At 43.8% G+C, this 12,229-nt stretch overlaps 1 protein-coding gene across 1 annotated transcript in view; it reads right to left on the bottom strand.

The window, feature by feature from the left end:
• POLR3G (RNA polymerase III subunit G) overlaps positions 1-12,229 on the bottom strand; it is a 30,593-nt gene that overhangs the window by 18,133 nt on the left and 231 nt on the right. The window contains 1 exon segment of the mRNA XM_071581086.1: positions 7,780-7,909. Within this exon segment, the coding sequence (XP_071437187.1) occupies positions 7,780-7,909 (130 nt within the window).

Genomic DNA, 12,229 nt, shown 5'->3' with positions numbered 1-12,229 from the left:
GGCTACAGATCAGGGGAAATAATCTGCCTTTTGTGAGTCACAACATCTGACTGGCAGTGTATTTACTGCTCACACCACAGAGCGCTGCTCCAGTTTACACTGGGTTTTAGCACAAGAACAAGTGGGCAATCAATAGGGTGTGCTATTCCGTGTTACAGTCAAAGCCTAACAAAAAACAGTCTCAGAACCATCTACAATTCATCACTACACCATGAATAGAAATTACAAAAAATTCAGAGGGGATAGCGCTATGCTCATCTATGTTATTGACATCAGGAATACTCAGCCAGAAAATATTCTGATGGTTTTGGGGTGGAAATGAAACCAGAACTTTTAGAGTTTAAGTCAGCTCTCATTATTCAAAGTCAGCACAAGATAGGAAGGAAAAGATTATCTAGTGTCTAACCACTTTGCATTTCTTAAACACTTTCAAAAAGCTGTTAACATCACTTGCCATTTATACTGTTCAGAATAAGCATTTAGGGGGCTAATAAAACTAGGAAAAAATCATGAATGAAAAGAAGCACTCCTCACAGTAATAACCTCCTGTGACTTCTAGATTTACAATATCCTCACAATATGGTAAACAGATATTTAAATCTTCCTGCTTCACTTTCCTTCCTTCCCACTAGCTCAGTTTTCTGGTCAGGAAGCTTGAATTTTGTCTCGGTTTGAGGCGAAAAACCAAAATGTTTTACCCACAAGCAGGGGAGGGGCCTCCTCCACAATAATCACACCACTCTTTATCAAATTTAAGAAAAGGAATTTTAATACAAGAAGGATAACTGCTATATATATATATATATATATATATATATGTAAACAGACTAGTGCAACCCACTTCCCCAACACCATAAGAGAAAAAAAAAACAACAACAAAACCCAGCAGGTTTTCCTCCGGGAGAAAAGGTTATACTTAAGTGTCCTTGTCACAGCCCGGCTGGCTGCAGAGTGAGTTTCAGTCCCTCTCCAGCGAAACAGACGAGCAGTGGGCTTTCAGATGGACTCAGTCTCTTCCCCCTGTGTTCCCCGTCCAAGAAGCAGAAAGGTACGAGCAACCAGCAGCAAATCCAAGGCAGGCAGCAGCACGGTAGGAAAAAGTAGTCCGAAGTAGGCAGCGGCAAGACAGCCAGGGAAAACCCCAGCAGTAACCAGCAGGGCAGCCTGCCTCCTTGGAGCCCCCACTCCCCCGTTCCGCCGAGCCAAGACTGAGGAGAATATCCAAAAAAAAAAACCAAAAGAGACAAACCTGCCCCCACCCCAGCGATCACAGTTAACTGCTTCTTTTGTTAACCGCTGGCCTGGGCAGTTAAGTGGCAGGGGAGAGAATTTACATAATAATCCCAAACTACAACATTATCCACCCCTAAATTCTCTTCCATGCCGATACTCTACATTAAACTTAAATTTTCTTTCAAATAATTAAGTGTTTACAAATACAGTAATATGAGTCGTTTACCCAGAGATAAGTTCCCCTTGAGGTACACATCGTGTCTCTCCATCTTCCTGCATCACCCACCAGGTGGAACCAGATCCTTGAGCAAAGACAACCCCACGAATGGGTTTGCCTTTGCCTGAGGCAGGGTTGATCCAGACTGTTTTCCCTAGCATACCTCTCAGGTGTATTACAGGGACTTTGTCTCCATCTACAGTGTGAAGGGGTTCTGATTGGGCAGGGCCGGCTCGATTGACAGAGCCTCTAGTGTTGACTAGCCATGTAGCCTTTGCTAAGTGTTGATCCCAGTGTTTGAAAGTCCCTCCACCCAATGCCTTCAAAGTGGTTTTCAACAGTCCATTACACCGCTCAACTTTCCCGGCAGCTGGTGCATGGTAGGGGATATGATACACCCACTCAATGCCATGTTCTCTCGCCCAGGTAGCAACTAAGCTGTTTCTGAAATGAGTTCCATTATCTGACTCAATTCGTTCTGGGGTGCCATGTCGCCACAGCACTTGTTTTTCCAGGCCTAGGATGGTGTTCCGAGCAGTGGCGTGAGGCACTGGGTGTGTCTCCAGCCACCCTGTGGTTGCTTCCACCATGGTGAGCACATAGCGCTTGCCTTGGCGGGTCTGTGGCAGTGTGATGTAGTCAACCTGCCAGGCCTCCCCGTACTTATACTTATCCCAGCGTCCACCATACCACAGGGGCTTCACTCTCTTAGCCTGCTTAATGGCAGCACATGTCTCGCAGTCATGGATAACCTGAGAGATAATGTCCATGGTTAAATCCACCCCTCGGTCTCGTGCCCATTTATAAGTGGCATCTCTGCCCTGATGGCCCGAGGCATCATGGGCCCATCGAGCCAAGAACAGCTCTCCCTTGTGCTGCCAGTCCAGATCTGTCTGTGATACTTTCACTTGCGCAGCTCGGTCTGCCTGTTGGTTGTTGAGATGTTCCTCATTGGCCCGATTTTTGGGCACGTGTGCGTCTACGTGGCGGACTCTCACAATCAGCTTCTCTACTCGGGTGGCAATATCTTGCCATATATCGGCAGCCCAGATGGGTTTCCCTCTGCGTTTCCAATTGGTTTTCTTCCATCGGTCTAACCATCCCCAGAGAGCATTGGCCACCATCCATGAGTCGGTGTAGAGGTAAAGCTTTGGCCATTTCTCTCGTTCAGCAATGTCCAGGGCCAACTGCACGGCTTTAAGCTCTGCAAACTGACTCGACCCACCTTCTCCTTCAGTAGCTTCTGCAACTTGTCGTGTGGGACTCCATACAGCTGCTTTCCATTTGCGATTAGTCCCTACAATGCGACAGGAGCCATCGGTGAAGAGGGCGTAGCATATTTCTTCTTCTGGCAATTGATTGTATGGTGGAGCTTCTTCTGCACGTGTCACCTGCTCTTCCTCTTCATCTGCTAGACCAAAATTTTCACCTTCAGGCCAGTTCGTGATGATTTCCAGGATCCCAGGGCGATTTGATTTTCCTATACGGGCGCGCTGCGTAATCAGGGCAATCCACTTGCTCCAGGTAGCATCAGTGGCGTGATGTGTAGAGGCAGCTTGTCCTGACAACATCCACTTCAGCACTGGTAGTCGAGGTGCCAGAAACAGCTGTGCTTCCGTGCCAATCACCTCTGAGGCGGCTTGAACTCCTTCATAGGCGGCTAGGATCTCTTTCTCTGTGGGGGTATAGTTGGCTTCAGATCCTCTGTAGCCTCGGCTCCAGAATCCAAGTGGTCGGCCTCGAGTCTCACCAGGCACCTTCTGCCAAAGGCTCCAAGACAGGCCATTATTCCCAGCAGCGGAGTAGAGCATGTTCTGTATGTCTGGTCCTGTCCTGACTGGTCCAAGGGCTACAGCCTGAGCAATCTCATGCTTGATCTGGTCAAAGGCTTGTTGCTGCTCAGGGCCCCAGTGGAAATCATTCTTCTTACGGGTTACCAAGTAGAGAGGGCTTACGATCTGACTGTATGCTGGGATATGCATCCTCCAGAACCCTATGGCACCCAGGAAGGCTTGTGTTTCCTTTTTGCTAGTAGGTGGAGACATTGCTGTGATCTTATTGATGACTTCTGTTGGAATCTGACGGCGTCCATCCTGCCACTTCACTCCCAGGAACTGGATCTCTTGGGCTGGTCCCTTAACCTTACTCCGTTTGATGGCAAAGCCAGCTCCCAAAAGGATCTGGATGATTTTCTCTCCTTTCTGAAAAACCTCTTCTGCTGTGTCCCCTCACACGATGATGTCATCAATGTATTGCAGGTGTTCTGGAGCCTCACCCTTCTCCAGTGCAGTCTGGATCAGTCCGTGACAGATGGTGGGACTGTGTTTCCACCCCTGGGGTAGTCGGTTCCAGGTGTACTGCACGCCCCTCCACGTAAAAGCAAACTGTGGCCTGCACTCTGGTGCCAGAGGAATGGAGAAGAATGCATTAGCAATGTCAATAGTGGCATACCACTTTGCTGCCCTGGACTCCAGCTCATACTGGAGCTCCAGCATGTCCGGCACAGCAGCACTCAGCGGTGGGGTAACTTCATTCAAGCCACGATAGTCCACAGTCAGTCTCCATTCTCCATCAGACTTATGCACAGGCCAGATGGGGCTGTTGAAGGGTGAGTGGGTTTTGCTGACCACCCCTTGGCTCTCCAGTTCACGGATCATCTTATGGATGGGGATCACAGCATCGCGGTTCGTTCGGTATTGCCGACGGTGCACTGTCGTGGTGGCAATTGGCACTTGCTGTTCCTCAACTTTCAACAGTCCAACAGCAGAAGGACTTTCTGAGAGACCTGGCAATGAGTTCAATTGTTCAATCCCTTCTGTCTGTACAGTGGCTATTCCAAAAGCCCATCTATGCCCCTTTGGGTCCTTAAAATATCCATTCCTGAGGTAGTCAATGCCCAGGATACATGGGGCGGTTGGACCAGTCACAATGGGGTGTTTCTGCCAATCTCTTCCTGTCAAGCTCACTTCAGCTTCTAGCACAGTCAACTCTTGAGATCCCCGTCACCCCAGAAATAGAAATAGTTTCTGAGCCCACATGTCCTGATGGCATTAATGTGCATTGAGCGCCAGTATCAACCAAAGCCTTATACTTTTGTGGGTCTGATGTACCAGGCCATCGAATCCACACAGTCCAATAGACACGGTTGTCCCGTGCCTCTACCTGGCTAGAGGCAGGGCCCCTCTAACACTGATCCTGGTCATAGCGGTCAGAACCTTTTCTCGATGAGTACACCTGGGAGGTGCCCTCCTGTGGGTCAGATTCTTGCCCGTGGGAAACTGGGACTGCACTTACTCTCACTGACCTTCTTCCATTCTCCTTCAGTTCTTGTACTCGGGCTGCAAGGGCACGGGTGGGTTTCCCATCCCACCGTCCCATGTCTTCTCCATGTTTGGCCAGGAAGTACCACATCTCAGTTCGTGAGGTCTGTCCACTTCCTCTGGCTGGGGGGCGTCTGGCTCTGACTTCAGAGGTTCTCATTCGCACTGGTGCCACTTGGAGACTTTCCCTAATTTCCTCTCTGATCGCTTTTACCTCTGCAGGCAGCGTCTTGAGACTCTCAACCAATGTCTCTACAGCAGAAATACGGGCCTGCATTGGGCTGTGGGTCATGCCTTCATATATCCGGAGCTTATTTGCTACAGCGCCCACTGTTTCTTGGTTCTCTTCCCTATACATGGATGCCAGGAAATCGGTGTATTCCGCTGGCCCCGAGCGTGAAAGGTTCCACCACATATGTGGTGTGCATCTGACCTTGTCAGGGTCATTATTGGCTTGCCCACCTCTTCCAAAAAGCGCGTCCATCATTGCCATCTCCCTCAGACGTAAAATTCCTTCTTCCATCGTCTTCCAAGTCTTCCTAATATGATGTTCCTGCAGGATTTCTCTATAAACAAACTTCTCTCTTACACTCGTTAGAAGTCGTGCCCAGAGTGAAAGGGGCTTTGATTCCCTCACAAACACCTGTTCAATAGCCACATCCTGGGCCAGAGCCCCCAAAAACCTGGCTTCAGCACCATCCAGTTGTAAGGTTTCACCCATAAGGTCCCAAACTCGGATCAACCAAGTCAGGATGGGCTCACCCGGGCGTCGAGCAATGTCTTTCCGCAAACTACGGAGATTATCAAATGACAATGACTCAGTGATGATCTCAGGCTCTGGGTCTGCTTGCTGTGGAGGTGCAGCAGCCCCCTCATCGTCCGCTGGATGGTCTAATTTGGTCTTATATTTCCTTTTCTGAATAGGGGCAACTTCCATAGGCTTGGACTGTCCTCCTGGTTTAGCCTCATCCTTTTCTCCCTTCACTGTGGCATCAGGGGTTTTATTCTCTCGCTTTCCCCCTTCACTGGGCTAGGTTTCTGAATGCATTCTGGAAAAACCCTGGCCCTACCTTCAAACATTCTGTAAGCTGCAGGGATACAACCCTGCAGAAAAACCATAAAGAGCAAGATATCTCTGGCATCCAGGGAGAATTTAAACATCTCAAAAGCTGTTGTAGCAGACTTGAATGGAGAATGGACAAAGGGTTGGGAGAAGAGATTCCCCTTTGTTCCTTCCCAAGGGTCCGTACTATTATCACTGAATCCCCAGAGGTAGCAGCTTAGGTTGCGGCAGGAAAACAGCCTGGAGAGCACCACCCACATGACATCCAAAGGCATCGAATTCATGGCACCATAAATCCAGAGTAAGAACTCAATAATAATTGCGGCTATTTGAGTTTTGCTCATTGATTTGTTGATAAGACTTAAACCTGCCGCTCCTTTTGGCATGAATTTGTACCAACAAAAAGCCAATATATTATACAGGATGGTCCTGATGAACCCTAAGCTCAAGACCCACATGGTGCCACAAAATAGCAGTTATCCTTCTTTGTTTACAAGCCCCACACGTTGGGCGCCAAGAAATGTCTCGGTTTGAGGCGAAAAACCAAAATGTTTTACCTACAAGCAGGGGAGGGGCCTCCTCCACAATAATCACACCACTCTTTATCAAATTTAAGAAAAGGAATTTTAATACAAGAAGGATAACTGCTATATATATATATATATATATGTAAACAGACTAGTGCAACCCACTTCCCCAACACCATAAGAGAAAAAAAAAACAACAACAAAACCCAGCAGGTTTTCCTCCGGGAGAAAAGGTTATACTTAAGTGTCCTTGTCACAGCCCGGCTGGCTGTAGAGTGAGTTTCAGTCCCTCTCCAGCGAAACAGACAAGCAGTGGGCTTTCAGATGGACTCAGTCTCTTCCCCCTGTGTTCCCCGTCCAAGAAGCAGAAAGGTACGAGCAACCAGCAGCAAATCCAAGGCAGGCAGCAGCACGGCAGGAAAAAGTAGTCCGAAGTAGGCAGCGGCAAGACAGCCAGGAAAACCCCAGCAGTAACCAGCAGGGCAGCCTGCCTCCTTGGAGCCCCCACTCCCCCATTCCGCCGAGCCAAGACTGAGGAGAATATCCAAAAAAAAAAAACCAAAAGAGACAAACCTGCCCCCACCCCAGCGATCACAGTTAACTGCTTCTTTTGTTAACCGCTGGCCTGGGCAGTTAAGTGGCAGGGGAGAGAATTTACATAATAATCCCAAACTACAACAAATTTTAACAGCATAATGATGTATGACTGGGTGTCAAGTATAGAAGAGCATTTATTTTTTTCAAACGATAACAAACAGTTAATATTTAATTACATGCAAGTAAAAGAAATTCTTAGATCAGGCAGAATAAAATCAAGATTTCACTTCTAATCCAGCTCTGCTTCTGATGAAAACCTCATTAAACCACTTATGCTCATCTCAGTCTTCATATTTCAAGTGACTTGCTAGGAACACTAATATTTCCTGAATGGACTTAGGGGAAAAGAAAAAGCTGAGTACCTTTTAGAATGTTCATCTATTAAATATAACATTGATTATTTTGAGTATGTCATTACATAATTAAAATGAAAGCTGAATTTCAACACTAGTATTCACTATCAATTTCTTTGCTCTAAGGCAAAATTTTATGGTATTTTAACATGTAGAAGTGCCTATTTCAGTTATATAGGCCAGCATATAATTCAAAAGATGGCATGCAGTTGGTCTAAATATTTCTTACTGTATGCCAAATGGAGCAGATGTGTGATACCTTTCATTTCACACAGTAGTTCCTTTCCAGTTAGAGCACTTGCAGGTGTAACCCATGATTTCAGTGAATGTAAAAGCATAAAAAATCCCTATTATCTTAAGTTGCCATTTTTTCTTCCTCGTTATCTGTACAAAACTCATCTTCAACACACCAACCTTCATAAAAGAGTAACTAACTAAAGATATAAATAAAAAAAACAGACAAACAAACCTTGATGTTCTTCTTCTACTGCCAAAAAGTATGGCATTTTTTTCATAGTTCCTGTAAGTTCTTGTTTTAAGGCCAACATGTAATCTTCATCTTCTTCTGTTTCCAGAGGCACTGGCTTATTGTCTTTATTCTGTATAAATTATGTTTATTATTTATAAGGTCTGGATATCCACCAAATATACAGGTAAAAGCTACAATAAACACAGCTAAAAAAAAAAGAGTGCAATTTTGCCTTATACTACTTCACAAGTATACTTATTGCATTCTGACATGTATAATAACTATACATTTAAATTTGACCTTATGTAACTTCACTGTATCTTCATACAAAAATGAAGTTACATAAGGTCAAAGAAATCAAGAAATCAAGAAAAAATACCTTAAAAATGTGAAATAGCCATTCATGGTCATCTTAAGCTCTTCATCGACAAAAAACCCCCAGTTTTTCTCATCAACCTGATTTAAGAAGAAGCCATTTCTTCTGTCTTCAGTCAGAGTAGTCCTGGCCTTAACCTTTTCTAAAATAGTGTTTTAACTACATTAAGTATGATTTCTAAATAATATGGACAACCTTTCCGTGACTGTTGTCACAGAAACAGGTAGTGTTGTCATACAACCAGATATCACAGAGACCCTCAAACAATTCAGTTTCTGTCAGTTGAAATTAAATAAATTGTCAAGGCTTGGATTTTTTGGGGTTGTGGGTTTTTTTTGGGGTTGGTTGTTGGCTGGGGCTCTTTGTTGCTGTTTTGGTTTGGGTTTGTTTTCGTTTGGGTTTTTTCTGGTGTTTGGTCTGGTTTGGGGTTTTAGGTTTTTTTAACTATGAATCTTGAAATTGGGAAAGATAAATACACAAAAACAGCTTTAAAACTATCCAGAATACTAGAGACAGAATTACAGAATGGATGTCTCCCATGACAGATGGTGCACAATCAATACCTGAATGCTAGGCTATGTGGAGTGATAACCCTGGCAGACTTCTGATGGTTTAAGGGGAACACCTCAGTCCCTGGAAAGGTGCTCCCAGGAGCCGCTGTCAGGGGACAAAGAGAATCCAGTGGCTTCCTGAAAGTGCTCAAGCCATATTGATAGGATTATCAAAGAATGGAGTGTTATGGAAATGACAAAGCCCTTCACCACACCCTACGGACACACAGGGAGCCAGCCCTCAGGCTTATGTCATCTGTCTATTACCCTCAAAACAAAAACTATTACTGACTATAATGACTCAACCTTCCTAAGGTAAAAGGGTATGAAAGAAATTGGACGTGAGCAAAAACTGGGGAGAAAACTTCCACCATCTCTGGGAGGGTAACCAGTGATTTATCCTGTCTTCCCCCACCTCACTGGACATCATAGGGGTGAGCAACCAATTCTTACTCTGTTTTCCTGTGCCTTACTAATTATACTTTGCTATAACTCATCAGATATATATATCTTGTTTCTACTTGCAGTTTTGTTTTGTTGTTCATTGTTAGCAGTTTGCTTCCTTTTGCTTTTGATTTTTGTTACCGAGTGTGTTCAAATTTGGTGTTAAGCTGTTGTGTTTCTGGTAGTAAGGTTGTGTTACTAATTAAGTCTGTCATGGAGAGGGGGATGCTGCTTGAGTTCTGTAATGTAGTATTGCTGTTTGCATTCGGTATTGAGGTTTAGGTTGTTGCCCTGCTTTATGAAGAGTATTTCTGGTGATTGGGGTTTTTCTAGTGGCAAAGAGTAATCATGCAGTAAAATGTTATCATTGACTAAGAAACCCATATTAGCCTTGTCTCATACTTGCATTAATAAAAGTTATTTCAGGAGCTGCTATAGAGAAACTTCTTTCTTGCTATTAAGTGTAGTCTCATAACAGAGTATCAAAGATCTTTCCAGACAGTGTGCTGTCCAGCATTGTCTTTAAGTGAGATGCAGACAGGCTTATCTGGGTTATAGAAAGCTTTGATGTTCTGAGGACGCTTATAGCTAATATCTTCATAGATAGAATTCTCCCTGACTAAAGTGTCAATGATCCGTCCAGACTGTGTTCTGTCCAGTGTCAGGCAGGCAGTGCTGGGTTCATACAACCTCAATGTACTGAGGGTACTTATAGCTAATAACTTTGTATTAATACAGGTGGGACAAGAAATATTTTTGTTTCTGTCCCTCCTTTCCCTGTGACAGGCTGCAAAGCAAAAAGTTCTATCACAAGTCCCAGAGTTGGACTGTGAAAGGAATTTAATGCTTCCAGCTATACTTGCTAGCTGGCCAACACTTTAAATCACTCAATGTTCCTGATGGTAAGCTGATGCTCCTTAACTGTGTTTCTAACTGGATTTACAGAGAAGTCAGAATGTGTCTATTAGAAATATTCAGTAGCAACAATTCACTGCTTCAAATAATTTCACTGTCAGTCAACAGCTGTAACATACTTTTGGTCACTGACCAATCATTAAATCTAACCCTTGAATTTTTTATTGACCCTAGTTATATAACCAGGTTAACTCTGATGGCACTAGATTTTCCCTGAGAAGTTTTACTTGGTTCGGAATTTTTGTTCACAAAAGCAAAAAAGCATTTTTAACTTATTCATGGTATACATTAGATATACTAGTGTGGTAGTTTTGGCTTTAGTTTTAGCCAGGCCTTGTTTAGCACGCCCAGAGAGTGTTACATGGATTGAAGTGGACAAGCATCACCTGACTTAAGCAACCAAAGAGATATTTCATATCATTTTGACATCAAATGAAATATAAAAGAAGGTGTAGGAGGTACCTAGCTCTTTTTCCCATCATGGCCCAGGCAGAGACAAGACAAGCTGCTGCTTGTCTTGCTGCTGATGCCTGTAGATTGTGTACCCCTGTGAACAGAGACACACTGCAGACAAGTTAATGGAGAAAGATATAGGGTATTATTAGAAGGACCTTCCATGATCAAACCCAAGGGGGTTTGACCTCTCGGTCACGAAGTCTCAGGGTTAAATACCCCTCACGGACATCCAATCCGAAGTTTCCATTTCTCTCTAATGCCCACCCAAAAGTCCTGCCAATCTACCCACTTTGTGATTGGGGGGCAGGGGGCGGGGGGCAGGCAGTTAGGCCTTCTTCTGTTGTTTGTCTTCTGTTATCTTGCAGGTGTCCGCTGAAAAACAGCTCGGCCTTGACAAAGCCTGCTAGCTGGTGGGAAAGACACTTTAATATTCAGACTTAAGATCAGGGCAACTCAGCAAAGACTCTATGATTCTAAAACCTTTCTAAAATTGCATTAAATAACATCCTTAGGTACCACTGATGTGGGCCTTGGCTGCTGCCCACTGCTAGTTCACATTTTGTTTTAGTTCAGGGAAGTAAACATTTTATTGTTATTCTTTCTCTCTGTTCCATGCTGGGTGTCTTTTGGGGGAGCTTCATGGATCTAGAGTGATGGGATCTGGGGTTTTTTTGGTGGGAGATAGAGGATTGTTGTTATATCTAACTTGTGTAGGTGTGTGTTATATTGTAGTTTTCTTTTAACTTTCTCTTATCTGTATAAATATATAAACCTGTTTTAAGGAGTTTTTTCCCTTCTTTCCCTTTTCTTGGTGGGGGTGGGGGAAGGAAGGCTCTGACACTGTATTGGGTAGTTGGCATTTTGCCAGCTCAACCCAACACAACTGGGACTAGTAATCCTCATACAAGGCTAACTGTAACTCAGAAACTGCAGTTTCTACAGAATTCAGATGGCACAGAACTGACTGCAACATTCACATTAGAAACAGTTACAGGTGACTTAGTAATATGAAATCACACAGCTTAATTGTAATGCTGGACTAAGATGAATAGCATCTGGTTCAGTAAGTCAAAGCCTTGGGTGGGAAAACTATTTTGGAGAAATCTCAGCATAAAACCAACTATATGTAAAGGTTGCAAGTTCTGTATCAAAACACGTGAAACTGAGAAAAATGTCATGCACTTTGATTAAATCTTGACATAACTGATAAGTTCTCTTACATAAAACTGCAACATTGTAAAACTACTTTTCTTCCTCAGAATTGTCCAAGCTTCCCTGGACAGCAAAACAGTCAGAAAATGCTCTTTCTTCCCCTTTAATTCTCAAATACATCACAAATGCCAAGACTCAATTAAGCTTCTTTAATTATACAGAGTATCTTTCAGTTATTTTCAAATGCTGCTCCTGAGGTACACAATAATGCTACACAATCCTTCATGTTTGCATAAATAATAATGGATTAAAACCAGCAAATCCATTCACACCTTCAAAGACTAGTGTAAATTCATTTCAAACAAATTCAGTTATGAGGTGTTTCCATTGCTGTAATGTCCAGAAACCCAAATCATGATGAGGACTGCAACACATCAACATCTTGCAAGCAATCTAGTTAAATATATAACATAATAATGTCCATAAATAATAACAGTTTGCAAAGAGACAGGAAGTAGCAATAAGAAAACTACTGGCTTAAATTAAATTCTTCAAA

The sequence above is a fragment of the Pithys albifrons genome, chromosome Z (assembly GCF_047495875.1).
Source record: "Pithys albifrons albifrons isolate INPA30051 chromosome Z, PitAlb_v1, whole genome shotgun sequence".
In the NCBI taxonomy this organism is placed as follows: domain Eukaryota; kingdom Metazoa; phylum Chordata; class Aves; order Passeriformes; family Thamnophilidae; genus Pithys; species Pithys albifrons.
Note: the sequence above shows the minus strand (reverse complement) of the source record. Positions and strands in the feature narration are given on the sequence as shown.